At 34.0% G+C, this 16560-nt stretch overlaps 1 protein-coding gene across 4 annotated transcripts in view; it reads left to right on the top strand.

The window, feature by feature from the left end:
* Window positions 1–7002, top strand: part of LOC123229410 (eukaryotic translation initiation factor 2D) — a 30173-nt gene extending 23171 nt beyond the window's left edge. For 3 of the 4 annotated variants that reach the window (XM_044655197.1, XM_044655199.1, XM_044655200.1), the window contains 6 exons: window positions 871–1061; window positions 1189–1283; window positions 1359–1772; window positions 2653–2761; window positions 4669–5314; window positions 6555–7002. In XM_044655197.1, coding sequence (XP_044511132.1) covers window positions 871–1061; window positions 1189–1283; window positions 1359–1772; window positions 2653–2761; window positions 4669–5314; window positions 6555–6676 — 1577 coding nt within the window. In that variant the 3' untranslated portion in view covers window positions 6677–7002. The remainder of the gene's footprint in view (window positions 1–870; window positions 1062–1188; window positions 1284–1358; window positions 1773–2652; window positions 2762–4668; window positions 5315–6554) is intronic. The other variant, XM_044655198.1, reaches the window with a different exon arrangement.
* Window positions 7003–16560: the final 9558 nt, after the last annotated feature.

The following is a 16560-nucleotide window of genomic DNA, read 5'->3' as shown; positions in this document are numbered from 1 at the left end:
TGCTGCCAACATAATTTATGCATTGCTTAGGAATTGAAAAGTGCACTCAACAAAATTAATCGGAACTTTTTAATGTCTTCTTACGGGCCTTTATCATTAACATCTAATTTACTGTATGTTTGCATGATTATTATGAGGTGTTCTGATGTCCCTAACAATTTTTAGATTTTTTTACATAATATATTTGGATAAAGATGATTATGTGGATTTAGACCTACATTTTGCAAATTCCCTAAAGCTTTGATACCATGTTGAAACCAAACCGGAGAAAGAGAAAGGGAAATTGGAGGAGGAAAAAAAGAAATACTTTCATCCATTACTTTTCAATAGTTACAGAGTTGGAGTATATACAGAAAAGACAGAGATCAAAACTATTTTCCACCAGCCAACTAAATTCAGTGGTAACCACATCTATGATAGAACTAGCCCAACCTAAACTTCCATTTTACACTCTACTACACAGCCTGCAATATTAAACCTTTGTTTCTCCACAAGTATCATTTAGCCTTTTGTGTGTCTTGCTTGAAACCTACCTTTTGTTTTCCTTTTGGTCTAGTTTCACTTTCTTCATCTCAATTAGTAGCCAATGTAAGAAATCTATGGATGAAACAAGTTGAGGAACTTTCATTCCTAAGTAGCTTGATTCATAAACATGAACAAGCTAAAAGGAAGGTTGTTCATAAAGGTTGACGTATGAAATTTTGTACAAATTTTTTCCTTTCTTTTTATGAGGTATAGCAGATTTACTAAAACAATTTCCTTTATATAACTGTTTGATAAAACCTTTAGGAAGTAGGAGATTCTTTTACTGTGTTCACTTTATACTCCATTTTTTTTCTTGTTTTAATAGTTTATTATTTCTTCAAGCAGTTTTTGCTCTGTGGAAAGTTCCTGATCTACTACCGTCTTTTATGCTGAAGGGGGGTGAGGTCTCGCGATTTGTAATTGGTGGGGCAGATTTGATGTTTCCTGGTATAAGCATACCGTTTGAAGGTCTACCATCATTTTTATCTGGAGAACCATGGGCTATAAAAGTACCAGGCAATCCAGCACCTATTGCAGTAAGCTTATATGAAATTCTGCTGACACAAACATGCATACATACTCCCACACGCACACACAAATGATGGGCTAAGTAGATTGATTATCCTTCTCAGGGACTTTAAAAATTAATTGACCACAATACAGGTTGGTTCTACCACTATGAGCAGCACTGAAGCAGTAAAAGCTGGTTTGCGTGGAAAGGCTCTAAGGATAACTCACTCTTATCGTGACTTACTTTGGCAAGTATAGATGGGTACTATATGCGAGACTAATTTATAAGTTCATAACTGACATTGTTTTGAAATGTTTTGCAGGGAATCAATTGAGGGCCGTTATGTGCCCAATGCAGGTTTTTTGGAAGATGTGGTCCTTGCAGATCCTGCTTTTTGGTCAACACGTCAAGTTTCTGATTCATGTGGAGGCATTGCTGAGAGTTCAAATGATGTAGCAACTGGAGAGTGGAGAACAGTTGATGTAAAAGATATCATTTCTGAACCTAATCCTGCTTCAGTTACACAAAATGATAATCAGGGTAATGCAACCATGCTAGCAACAGCAGGTGTAAATGATTTGAAAGTAAAAGAAAATTTGGAGGTTGATGAATCAAATGTGGAGCAGCATGTTCTATCCACCGAGGATGTGGATGCTCATTTGGACAAATGCCTTCTACAAGCTTTGCATTCTACAGTGAAGGATAAAGACCTCCCAATACCTGGAAGCACATTGTGGTAGGTTATTTTCATTGATGTCATGTTATCAATATGTTCTCTTTGTACATTTGGGGGGATTGAAGAGTTCATACCTCTAATGTTTTAGTTGGGATGATCTTTGTTTCCTTTGTTATCAGCCTTATACATTGGTTGTCTGAGTCATGTGCATATAATCATGGCGAATTTAGGTGTTTAATAGTCTGTTTTCGTAAATGATCATAGTGAGTAAAGCAATATTTTTTACTTAATGAAATACAATCAGGTTTATCCATTCATTATAATTTTGAGGATTATAGTTGCAAATGGACCTAGATCTCTTCCATATGTTACTAGATTGGTTAAATGAAAATGCAATTTATTTTGATTCTGTATTTTTATCTTGAAAATTAATTTTTTGACTCAGGATTTTAGATGTTCTAGGTTCATAATTTAAGTGATAGAGCAAATTTCTTCCACTGTGGGTGAAAACTCCTTGAATATTTTTCGATGTTTCTGTTACTCTGTATTTTTAGAACAATGGAATATGGATAATTTAATCGAATTACTTTTTGCGTGGATATGCTGATATAAGCGGTGACAAAATTGTTGGCTTTGGTTTCCTACTTCTACTTTTGTCAGAAGGTTGAAGCCATTTTGGCATTAAAATTTATGTTGCAGTTTTAGGTCAGTCTCATGAAAGTGAAGTTTACCTAGTCTTTGAAGACCCTGAAAATATTAAATATAGTCATCAATTTAAGATAAAAATGAACACAGCTTTTTGTAACTCACATTGTCAAGGATTGTAGTTTCCTTTGCTTCTTAAAACATTGTATTGACTGATATGTGTTTGGTACATCTTTTCCAACATAAGATAATGGAGATTTATAACAATCATCATTGTTGTTTGGGATTAATGTAGGTCGAACCATGTATTACCATGTAGGCCTTCAGGTATCATGCTGGATATTAAGAAATCATCGCATAAGAAACTTTCTAAATGGTTGCAAGCAAAAGCTTCTTCTGGACTGGTGTGTATTCTATTTTTTTTTATTTTTCTCATTTCTCTACACATTAATGTCGTTGGGGCAATTTCAAATATTCAAAGTTCAAAGTTTCTTGTTTGTGTTCAATAATTATACAATAAATATTATTGGGACTTGAAGAAATTATTGGCAAGTTATTATTGTAGATTAGAAAGGAAAATCACTACTAACACTTATTGAGATCGTTTAAAGAATGTTATATACATCCTCAGAGTTGAGGGATTGTGTGCCTATTATAATGGGGATATTTTCATAAAGATTCCATTATAATATTTGATTAGTCCAGTTTTGATTTTAAAGAAATTATGCATACTAGGTGTACTAGTTTGTTATCGATAGATCATGTAATAGTTCTTTTATATTCTATTTAAGTTCTATTATTTGGATTACCCGGTTTCCTTATTTGACTCAGACTAGGTATATGTAAATTCTTCACACAAATTGATTTTTGTGAATCACAAATATTAATTTTCTCTTCACTTGGTTTTCGATTGTCTTTATATTCTTTCTTTATCCTTTTTTTAATATGCTCATAATGATTATGTTTTATCGTTCCATATGGCCATGGTTAATTACATTTGCAGATAATTTTGATATCTTTAATGGGAGAATCTTACTTTTAGTAAAAATAATAAATACTAAAAAATTTATTTAGTGGTCCCAGCTAGGATGCTGCATATTTCACTTGGAGTCAACTTTAGAGAACTAATAACGGAAGACAGTATTACTTAATGTAGGCAAGACAAGTGGTCAAATTATTACTTTAGACAATATTACCTTATAATACACCTAAGTTACATATGTCCTCTTAAGAGACTAACTTGAAGCATTATGTTCATAATGTTAACCTATGCTAGACCGGTGGTGATATTTTATTTGAGAAAATGGGCCACACGTTTACTATAAATAGCTCATGCATTTAGCAATTTTTATAAGATTGTGAAGAAATAAGATCATTTAGCCCCTATGTTCTCTTTATATTTTGGTTTCATCCTTGACAGTTTCAACTTATATTGTGCATCTGGAATGATCAAAATAATCAATTATGGTTTCTAGAACCATCAAAATAATCAAGTTGCATGAAAAAGAATCACAGCTGAAGAGACTAGATATAACTTAATTAAACTAAAGAACATGGTAAATCCAGTTCAAAGAAACTATGTGAGCTCCAAAGACATCACTTTGGCCTTAAGAGCTATCTACTATATAGCTGTTTTGTGGCCCAAGATTGCTTTTTGTGAGATTTAAGGTACGAGGAGCTAAGTTTAGTGGTTTATTACCTTGCTGTGTATCAATTTAGGATCCTCATTGAGCTACTTTTATATACTGGCTAACCTCTGAATGAGGTTTATTCTCTTTTTTCTTTACTTATAATAGAGCAAATTATTTTGATGAAATTGACATGGGGAGCGGAGACGTGATATAGGAAGCAACAATTCCTTCTTTTTGTTTTTTTTTTAAATTAAAATATGTAAGATCTCACTGTAACATTCAATGTGATTTTGTAACATAACATTGAATGTTAACTTGTAATATAATCTCATTAGTTGACATTAAATGTTAACTTGTAATAGAATCTCATTAGTTGACATTAATGTTGTGTAAAGTTACATTGCATGAATGTTATGATGTAACAAATTTACTTTCAATGATAAAATGTGAGGACACATATTCTGAGTATGATAATGGTATATTACAAAGAAAAGTTTGGTAATGTTATTGCCCAGTATTGCAAATATTTTTCAAAGTTTCAATGGGGTGAGGGATAAATGTTTCTTTTATTAATTCATGATCTATGAAATAGAACAACTGATTTTTTTTCTCCATACCTTGTTAAAAATAAGATTTTGTTGATACCTTATTATTGTTACCATTTTTCGTGCTAATGCCAGATTTCTGTGAAAGAAGATAAATATAATAAGGAAGTGGTATTGTTTTCTGTCAACCGCAATCATCTGGACTACATTTCCTTCAAGCTTGAGAAACGGCATGTAGAGAAAGCCAATCAGGCACTTGATAGTGCTGCTACTGATAGTCGATCTCAAAAATTCCTAGAAGTGGCAGAAATTTATAAACCAAGTGTGCATGTTAACTCTGTTTTCACCGCTGTTGGTGCTGACATTGGACAACTTTACAGTGCCTCTGAAGCCAGTGAGGTGGTTTTCAAGTACGTCGATAAAGAAAATTTGGTTAAGCCTACTAATAAATCCATTGTCATTTTGGATCCAACTTTATGTGATGCATTGTTCAAGGGAGCCATTAAGAAAGGAACAACATACCCAACAGAGATACATAAGAAAGATTTAGGATCAACATTTGTAAGCCGGATGCAGGCCCACCATGTTGTGACCCGAGGAAACGAGTCAATTGTTCGTAAAGGTGCTCTGGGAGCAATTCAGATAGTAACAGAACGGCGGCAAGGAAACAAGAAGGTGACAAAAGTTTCAGGTCTGGAATCGTTCTTGATAAATGCTGAAGCATTAGCATCAGAACTGCAAAAAAAGTTTGCTTGCAGTACATCAGTGGCAGAATTACCTGGTATTTTCTTTCTTCCTATCCCTCTGTTATTTGCATTGCTGATTTGTATTTTATTTGCATTCTTTTCTTCTTTTCCTATTTTTCATTCCCCTATATTTATGGATATTTTTATAGTATTTGGTATTTTGTTGTGGGCTGAAACTCTATGTGCATTTAATTTTCTTTGATGATTGATTTCATTAAAAGAAAGGCCAAGTGGTGTAAGTCATTATTTAAGAGAGTAGATGTGTCTTGTATGGAGCTCAACCTGGTATTGGGCTTCTCTCAAGGTCTCCATTTCCTTGGAATTAAAGATGTGCACTTTCTTTGTTCATCTAACAATTGGGAGATGGCAATGATTCTGTATAGGGGGCGCTTGTTGCTGTCTTTTAGTAATTTTTTGGAATATCTTAATCAGCTGGGGACTTGATTTTGATTGTTTTTTAATTTGTGTTCAGATTCCAAATTGTAAAGTGTGTAACACTTCAGGCTGTTTCTTGTTTTTTCAGATTTCTTGTCCATCCTTTTGTGGTTCTTTTAAGAATACCATTATACTTGGTTTATTATTAAAAAAAGTTTTGGGGCCATATTTATGTGTTTTGGGTGTGGATTAGGATCCTCTAATGTTCATGATAATTGATCATCTTTGTCGGAACCAAATTACCGTGCATCAAAAGTACATTGACCAGCCCAGCTGTGCTACATGAACAGGATAGAGTAGGTAAAAAAACACGACTTTTGGGAAGCTCTGATTAACAGTCTGAAGACCTCAATGGTGTTGAACAATCATTTCCAGTTGTTCCCACTGTTGCATTTATAGTTTAATAATCTGATTTCTGAACTGTGGACACATAGGGGAAGGAAAAATTGTAATAGCAATATATTCTGTGGAGAGATTAGAATAAGAATTATGATGTTTCCTTTTTCCCAGTTATGTCATCTTTACTCTATTTTGTTTTTCACTGTTTTACTAACAAATAAGGATATGCTAAGTCTCCTAGGAAAATGGTCTCAATACCATTTCTTTTGACTATGAAAACACTAAAGAAATGCTAGATCTCTATCTTAGTGTAGTTTTTCTTTTCACTAATAGACATGCTTCTGTTTGTTTTAATCACTCACAAAAAGTAACGATGAAGAAGATAACCATCAGTCTTTCTAAGCTTCTTTTATTTTTGCTCTTTCCATTGTTTTAAATTTATGACCTTATCTCTTTATGTGCTCATTCACGCTTATGTTGGTTTAAAATTGACTTGTCCAGGTAAAAAAGGGCATGAGGTTCTTATTCAGGGTGGTGTGATTGATGATGTGGCCAAACATCTAGTTGAACAATTTGGCATTCCGAAGATATACATTGAGGTTCTTGATAAAACCAGGAAATGAGATGGTAAATGGTTAGTGCTTATTGCATTTCTTATTGTGCGGAGCCTGTTCTTGTTGATCGTCCATTGGAAGCATATATGTGGTCATATACATATTGATTTTTCTTCGGTTCTTGTCATACCAAAATTTGATTTGTTGTCCTGAGGATGACTATTTAGCTTGTCAAATTGCAGTTGGGAAACCTGGGTATATGCAGATCTGTTTTAAGTTTGGTGTTATTTCTCATTATAAGTGTGCTGTAATTTATTTTGGCAAACCTTGATCGAATGAGAAAATTATATAAATTGTTACAAATTTTAACATGTAATAAATTTCCGTTTCTTTGACCTGTCCTTGTATTTTTTATATGTTGTTAGATCTATCTATAATCACGTTTCTCTCATGGGGGATTGTATTTATTTGCTACAATCTGATTCAACCATTTTGGAATTCAATGACATTATTAATCAGTCTAGATACGATAAATGATGGAATAAAACCTTCAAAAATTTACAACTGGCTACTATTATCCTTTTTATAATATGAGAATGTGTAGACTCTCTCTCTCTCTCTCTCTCTCTCTCTCTCTATATATATATATATATATATATATATATATATATATATATATATATTTATGATTGTTTGTTACTCACAATAAAAAATTAGAAAATCTTTTGGAGTTAGGGTTAGAGTATTTTACCTTGTGAAGACTTCTTTCACTTTAAATCTTAATTATGTGGTAACAGTAATAAAAATACATATATCTATTTTGGGTACATAGATAGATACATATTTTATGTGTTAGTATGTGAGTGGTTAATTTTGAATTAAGGATTAAATAATATTAAATCATATGATAATATATATGTGTGTGTGTATTGGATCCGATCCACCCATGATGAGTTGACCTGATCCATTAGGGTTACAAATTCAAGACTAACCCATGATATGTAATATTCTAATATTGCCCTTGGCAGTTATTAAAGATAACTGTCACTCTCCCTCTTATTTAATAAAGCGTAACTTCCATTGAGAGGTGAGGAGCAGAAAGAAAACTTACGCTAAAAATATCGAAAAGGGATACAGTACTCTTTCAATTCAATTCTCTAGAAAAATTCTTGTAGAAACGAGAAAACAAATCAGTAAAGTGTGATGTGGATACTCCTAGGAGTGCATCGAATTACAAAATCATCATCAATTGTCAGATTCAGTAAACTGGGTATACTTTCTGTGATCCTGGAATTAGTATTATTTATGCTTACATTGGTATCAGAGCCATCTTATATCTGTGCAATTGTGATGCTGGTTATATAAACATGATTAGGAAGCATGTTTAGAGATTAAATTTACGTGAACAGTAAATTTTCTTTTAAATAATAATACATACGGATGCTTATGCTTATTGATGGATTGGTTGCAATTTTTGTGAAATTGATGCTTAGAATCATGTTAGGATGAATTATGGATGTTAGTTGCATGTTTAATTGAAAAAAATTGCATCGAAACCGCATGAAATTGGACGAAATTAAGTGGTCTATGTTTCACCCAAAAACCATGACTTTCTTGCATTTAATTCGCCGAAATCTGGCGACGAAGTCGTCGCAAATTTAATGGAACTTAATCGTCGCGTCATGGGCTTCAAAAACTCTATGAAATTGTCATCGGAGGGTGGCCGGAGGACGGCCAATTCCGCCGTCAAAATGTTAGGGTTCATACTGTATCGCTGGTCACAATCGGATTGGAAAAACCCGATTGCCCGACCCGAATGGTCAACTGGTTAGTCAACGGTTCAACCTGTTTAATCAACCGGGTTGACCCAACCTGGATCCTGACCCATGGGTAACCCGGTCAACTGTTGACCAGTCAATGGTCAATATTTGACGGCACGTGATGACCTAGTTCCGGCACGTGGAGGCGCGTGAATTGAGTTGTTCGGCACGTGGAAGAGCTTGAGCAAGTGTTTTAGCGAGTGGGAGCGTGTGCATGCTTTTATTTATGCTCGACAACTTATATTAGCTCAAATTCTATTATGGGTGATCTGTTTATGCATGAATTGAACACTTATAGGCGTTATTTTGATCATGCTTTTGAATTATACATTGCTAAACATGTGAACATGTGTTGTTTATATTATTATGCATGTATAATTTATTATTGTCCATTTGTTGATCATATAAAGGATGAATACGTTGACTAAAGACTATTATATGAACTATAAGATGAATCTAGTGCACAATCTTTTCATTCACCTTGGTGTCATGCATGAGAGATATAATGATTTAAAAGATAAGGACATAAAATTAACTGAAAAGGAGAGGATATCTGGATTATTAAGGTCATTGTCAGATTATTGGACTTCAATAATTTCTAATCTTGTCCGGGATAAGAAATTAAAGAATTATTGGCAATGTGTAGATGAATTACAGCTCGCTGAAGAACGCAGAATTGTAATGAATATAAGAAAATCTATATCACTCTTTATTTTCCCAAATCAACGAAATGCGAGGCATGTAGGGTATCGCAAGCATGATAATACCTTTATCTTAGATAAAGTTACTCCTAATATTGTTAGAGATAGAGAAAATGTTTTTTCTTAATTTGATTGGTGGAGATCAAATCTCTATAAATATGAAAAACGTTTGATTAATAAGATGCCCTGTTTTAAATTGTACAAATCTCAAGCCAAGGATAGTTCAGAAGTTAGTCATAGTCATTGAATTTCATGTCCATATTTATTTTCATGTGTATTTGTTTATTTATTAATTATGGTTATGTTGAACTCCATGTTGATATAATATAATATATTTTATGGTTATTTGTGGGAATTCTGAGACTGGTAGAATTTAATTATTCTCGTCTAGAATATACATTGACGCGATTAGATTAATTGTTAAAATATGAAACATTTGTGTTAGACGATGATTGGGAACATAGTGAACTTTTGACTCTATGCCTTATGTGACATATTTTAATTTCTAATGCACAATTGCGACAATAAAATGTGTATATATCTTATTGTTGGTGTTGTGTTGTGTATCTCTATAATTATATATTGAAATGGCTTCGAAAAACATAATTGCCGATTTGAATAAGGGAGAAAGATTGAATGGGGACAATTATAAAATATGGAGAATGAGAATGCATTATATCCTAGATGTACAAGATGCCTTGGAAGTTGTTAATCAGGTCATGGAAGAGCCTTAGTTGGCTCAGGGGCAGAATCCTAATAATGCCCAACATAAGCGTGATATGGACGCTTATAATTCCTGGAAATAGAAAGATTCGACTGCTAGAGGAATACTCATCAGCTCAATGAATGATGATATTGCTTATCAGTATGAGCAATTTGAAACTGCAAATGCTATGTGGGTGACATTGAAAGAAAAGTTTGGAGGAACGACCATCTCCAAACTACGGTAGTTGACCATCAAGTTCGATACATATAAGAAAGTTTCCAATAAGCCGATAAAGCAACATCTAAGGGAAATGTCGAACATGATAACTGAGCTGAAGAAAGCTGGGCATGAACTGACTGATGAACAACAAGTGCAGGCTATTATACGATCTTTTCCTGATAGTTGGGAGCACATGAAAGTGAACATGACCCATAATGACAATATCATGACTTTTCATGATATTGTGCGCTATCTTGAACTGGAAGCTGAGTGCCTAGAGGCTGCTCGACCAAATGCTCATGCATATGTTGCTGAGTCCAGTTTGAAGAAGTATTCTGGCTATAAGAGAAAATGGCGAAAATCTAAAAAAAGGAAGGAGATCATCCAAGGACTTGTGAACAAGAACAAACGGTTCAAACGCAAAAGAGGTAAGCGCTCTGGGAAAAGAGATAAGTCTAATCTGACTTGTTATAACTGTGGTAACAAGGGTCATTTCGCCCGTGAATACACGGAGCCGAAAAAGGTATTGCCTTATCTTGTCTCAAATTGTGAGATTTATGTTTCCAGTACCGTTTTCTTAACTGAATCTCATCCTATGTGGACTGTAGACTCAGGAGCCACATACCATGTAGCTCGTGACAGAGACGCTTTCATAGAATTTTGTCGAATACCGAGGGAAACAGGGTGGATATATGTAGGTAATACTACCAAAGTTGAAGTAAAAGGAATGAGCACATGCAAATTGGTTTTACGCGGTGGTCAAACCTTGTACCTACATGATATTTTATATGCTCAAGAAATTCGATGAAATCTAGTCACTGTAATGGTTCTGTTGAAATTAGGATATTGTTTTATTTTCTCTGGAAACTTGGTTAAACTTTATTATAACGATATGTTTTATGAATGTGGATTTCTGTCTGAAGTTTTATGGTGCTGGACACTTTAAATTGTATTAATGATAATACTGTTAGTTTTTCTTTATTTGCAACTCCTAATAATCTAGATGTGGATGCAAATAAATGGCATGTTAGATTAGGGTAAATTGGCCAAGAGAGAATGAACAAATTGGCCCGTGAAGGTTTATTAGGACCTGTCACGAAAGTAGATTTGCCTATTTGTGAGCATTGTCTAGCAGGAAAAACTATTAGAAAACCTTTTGGCAAAGCTATTAGAGGTGAAGTTCCTCTGCAACTTGTACACTCAGAAATTTGTGGCCCTATGAATGTTAGAGCTAGAAAAGGAGCATTCTATTTCATCACTTTCATAGATGATTATTCACGTTTTGGTTATGTCTATTTGATTTCCCATAAGTCAGAAGCAATAGATTGCTTTAGACATTATATGAATGAAGTTGAGAATCAATTGGACAAAAGAATAAAAGTCTTGAGAACTGATTGAGGTTGTGAATATTTATCCACCGAATTTAAGGAATTATGTAGTGAAAAAGGAATTATGAGGCAATTGACAATTCCCAGAACTCTGCAACAAAATGGTGTAGCGGAGAGACGAAATCGAACACTATTGGAAATGGTTAGGTCTATGATGGCGCAAGTGAATCTTCCAATTTCGTATTGGGGAGATGCTTTATTGACTGTAACTTATATACTTAACTGTGTGCCCACTAAATCAGTAACTTCCACACCTTATGAGTTATGGACAGGTAGGAAACCTGAATTAAATATGATGCGCCCTTGGGGGTCTGTTGCATATATCCATGACACATTCCATAAATTCGAAAAATTGGGTCCAAGAGGCAAGAAATGTATCTTTATAAGATACTCTGAACACTCCAAAGGGTACGTGTTCATAGGAGAAGACTCTGATGGAAGAATGACTGAAATAGAATCTTGAGATGCGACATTCATATAAAATGAATTTCCTAAAAAGGGTGATATTGATAAAAGTCTTCATCTGTATGAAACGGAAGAGGAATGTGGAGAAGGTTCGTCCCATTGACCATTAGTTATGTCACAAGAGACGATGTCTCTACCTATTACAGATAGTGAGAGCAATGAGGTTATGCTCCAACCTATTTCGGATAGTAGGAGCGAAGATCCTTAATTGCGTAGGAGCGAACGTTCTCGAATCCCCAAGAGACATTTCGAAATTGAAAATGAAGTTTTCATAACTGCTCCTCCAGAAGACAATGAGCCTAAAAATATCAAAGAAGCTCTATCATCCCTCAATAAGGAAAAGTGGCAAGAAGCATTAGAGGAAGAAATGAAATCCATGGAACTTAACCAAAAATGGAGTCTGATGAACTTACCGCCAGGTCGAAAACCCATTGGTAATAAATGGATTCTCAAAATTAAACGAAAGGGGGATGACTCAATAGATAGATACAAAGCTCGTCTAGTGGCAAAAGGCTATACCTAACAAGAAGGTATAGATTATGAAGAAACCTTTTCGCTTGTTGTGAGGTTTACTTCAGTCCATGTCATTCTAGCTATAATAGCACACTTAGATCTAAAATTGCATCAGATGGATGTCAAAACAACTTTTCTTAATGGAGAGCTTGATGAAGAAATCTATATGGATCAACTTGTAGGTTTTGTGGTAAAAGGCCAAGAGCGCAAAGTATGCAAGCTCCAAAAATCTATATATGGCCTAAAACAGTCATCAAGACAATGGTACTTAAAATTTCATAAGACGATATTGTCTTATAATTTTAAGATGTTAGAACAAGATCATTGTGTTTATGTGAAAAGGTATGATGACAAATTTGCAATTCTATTTCTTTATGTGGATGATGTGCTAATAGTTGGAAGTGATTTGGAATATGTGATGATCATTAAAAATTGGTTATCCTTAAATTTTGACATGAAGGATATGGGTGAAACAGATTATATTTTAGGTATAAAAATCAAAAGGGATCGTTTAAAGAGACTTTTGGCTCTGTCATAAGAGTGTTATATCCAAAAGATTCTAGAACGATTCAACATGGGAAACTACAAGCTCGTAGATAATCTTATGTCAAAAGGCGATTCTTGAGCCAAGATTTATGTCCAAAGACTCAAAATGAAAGAAATGAAATGTCTCTAGTACCTTATTCAAATGCGGCTGGAAGTCTCATATACGCGATGATGTGTACTCGTCCCGATATATGCTTTGCTGTCGAATTGGTTAGTCGATATCAATCGAATCCAAGATGGGAACATTGGAAGCCTGTCAAGAGGATATTGAGATATCTGAAAGGCATTGTGGATTATTGTTTATGTTACCAAGGAAAGGATTTGCGTATCATTGGCTATTTGGATGTTGACTGGGGTGGTGATTTGGACCAACACAAATCAATTTTAGGTTATGCTTTCTTACTCCAAAATGGCGCTGTATCTTAGAGCAGTAAAAAACAAACGTGCATAGCCTTATCCACAGTGGAAGCATAATTTGTAGCATGTTCTGCTGCTGTGCAAGAAGCTGTTTGGTTGAAAAGATTTTTTGAGAATTTAGGTGTATTGGACGCAGCAATTGATCCTATAGTTATGCATTGTGATAATCAAGCTGCAATAGCTTTCACAAAGGATCTCAAATTCCACAATAACCCTAACGTATCGACACTAGATATAACTTTGTCAGAGACATCATTTCGAAGAAGGAAGTGATGGTACAATATATTTCTATGCGTAACATGATTATTCATCCTCTAACTAAACCGATCTTAAGAGATGTATATCTTGCACATGTTAAGTCTCTTGGCTTGCGTAGAATATGATAGATGACTTGTTAAGTATATATTGTACTTGAAACACAACGTTAGAACATCAAAGAATTTGAATTTATTTTATGTGTTTGAATTCATGGTGTTTATGGATATACACACTGTTTTTTTTGGAAATCTCAACAAGATGATAATGTCGCACAAGTTTGATTGACTCTCTCACATGAGTAATCATCTTTGACCCTGAGGAGAGTGTGCAAAGAGGAGACATGTTTCTTGAGATTGATGCCGCTAAAAGACCGTACTTAGAAAATGAGAATTACTCAAGAATTGATTTATTTGATATGTCGCCTTGATGATTAATCAAGATGAGGTCATGATTTGATAGATTTGAAAAATGATCAATTTGGATTCCCCACGTCCAAATAACTTGTGAATGCTAGATATGAGTTCTTAATAGATAAAGATACTTGTAAGATTGGAGAGATGATTAAGAACTCAAGTTAGGCGCTGAGTGCAGCGACTAAACTAAGATTTGTACAATGTTAGTAATGACATTTTGAAAAGATACACATTGTAGCACATGATTCATACCATGTGTGCATGAATAAGACGACCGTTTAAAGTAGTGGAAGGATGAATCCCTGCTCCTTCACTGTGTGAGACTTTATGAGGATTACCTCATGATGGTACCCTTTGACTCTTTGCTGTAATTTGATGTTTATTCTTAGTGTTGCTATCTTAGCTTGGAACCTATGGCCATGAATGATTCGGTCTATGGAACATGACTAAAAAAACAGCTAAGTTTAAATTGAGAATTTCGAGTAAAAGAGGAAGACTTATATATTATGTGTGTCCATTGGTCGGCCGGTCATGTCACTCATACAGGAGATTGAACTTGATCATGGATACATAAGAATATAACACAATAATAAATGAGGGATTAAATGGAGCTAGTGTTATCGAGTAAGTCTGGGGTGCTGTGAGACTAATGCTTTACTTTATTTTGGGTTAAAGCGACTATGTTATTCCTAACAAATGCATAGTAAATTAGCTCCCAAGTGCAGGTTGCTCGCAAGGTCGCACGACACATTTGCTAGTATGAATTGCTCTGTTTTGTAAGATTTCTGTAGAAGAGTATTGTGATTCAGATCAACCCATCATGTGTGAGTGGGAGATATTGGATCCGGTCCACCTATGATGGGTTGACCCGATCCATTAGGGTTACAAATTCAATACTAACCCATAATATGCAATATTTCAATATTGCCCTTGACAATTATTAAAGATAACTGTCACTCTCCCTCTTATTTAATAAAGTGTAACTTCCATTGAGAGGTGAGGAGCAGAAAGAAAACTTACGCTAAAAATATAGAAAAGGGATACAGTACTCTTTCAATTCAATTATCTAGAATAATTCTTGCAGAAACGAGAAAACAAATCAGCAAAGTGTGTTGTGGATACTCCCAATAGTGCATCGAATCACAAAATCATCATCAATTGTCAGATTCAGTAAACCGAGTATGCTTTCTGTGATCTTGGAATTGATATTATTTATGCTTACAGTGTGTATATTTGTATATACAAAATATATATGTATAGTATAACAAGTTGTAACAATGCAGTCACAATATTGTGCTTAAAATAAAACCCTCGTCAAATTTGACCATATTGAAACTCAATTTTATCATTAATTATTAAAAACAATTTATCTCTTTCCTAGATAGTTAAATATTATTTAATAATTATACAAATGAATAATTAATTATTCTCTACATGTTTTTTCTAGATTAATTAATTAATAATTAATAATTATTTCCAAAAAATCTGTGTCGGGACCATTATACATACAATTGAATCACATCCAAATCCTTGTGGATTTCTGAAAATCTCACACCAAGACAATAATAGTCACAAAAATATATTAGATCAATACAACAAATAATGGAGCTAGTGGAGAGACTGCTTTGTTACATTATGTTTTGTTTGATTATGGAGTTTTAGTGTTGACATGCTTTGCACTTTTTCGTTGTTGACTCTAACAAAAGGGTATTTTGAAATTTGGTTAGACTATGTATGTATGAAGTGATTTTAAATTTTGACATGTTTAAATAGTCCAAGTTAGAGACGTTTATCTCTACAATTTAATATTTTTGAAAAAGAGCTATTGCAATAATGATGATTAACCATATTAAAAGATATACGAAGATTTTAGTATATAAAATTTGGGAGTTAATGCCTTTGATAGGCCTTAGATGAACATCAATGACCTTTGAAATCTATGACTATATTCGGAATGAGTCATTGCTCAATCTAATACCATTCAATTGTTTATATAGACATTAGTCAATGCATATCGAGGAGCCTTTGAGGTAGAGGCTAATATTGCACCTTAGTTTTGATGAGATATTATATGATAAAAGAATCAAATTGTATGATAATTGTATTGTTGATAAGTAAAAGTTAATTGTTGATACTTTATCAATTAGGTAGTCATGATCCTTGTTAGGCTATTCTTGGTTTGTATACGGATAATTGTTGGATTGTTGATTTGATACGAATCCATTCATTACCAATATGGCGGAGAACCTATGGGTCACACACAATAGGGGTGGATCAATTTTTGAGGCCTTAGGTTGTTTGACATGAATTGGGTTAGGTATTTGAATTGTTGGTTTCAAGTCTCGTAAAATTATTAGACTTAATGTATAAATTTGTATACTTCAAGGACCAAAATATAACAACCTAAAGGATGGAATTGTGAGAAGTTAACTTTATCCAAAATGGATAAAGATGGGTTCTTAAGTGAAAACCATTGGCTTGCCTCAACATGGCTTCTTCCTCGCTGC

Source organism: Mangifera indica, chromosome 11 (genome assembly GCF_011075055.1).
Source record: "Mangifera indica cultivar Alphonso chromosome 11, CATAS_Mindica_2.1, whole genome shotgun sequence".
Taxonomy (NCBI): Eukaryota; Viridiplantae; Streptophyta; class Magnoliopsida; order Sapindales; family Anacardiaceae; genus Mangifera; species Mangifera indica.
Note: the sequence above shows the minus strand (reverse complement) of the source record. Positions and strands in the feature narration are given on the sequence as shown.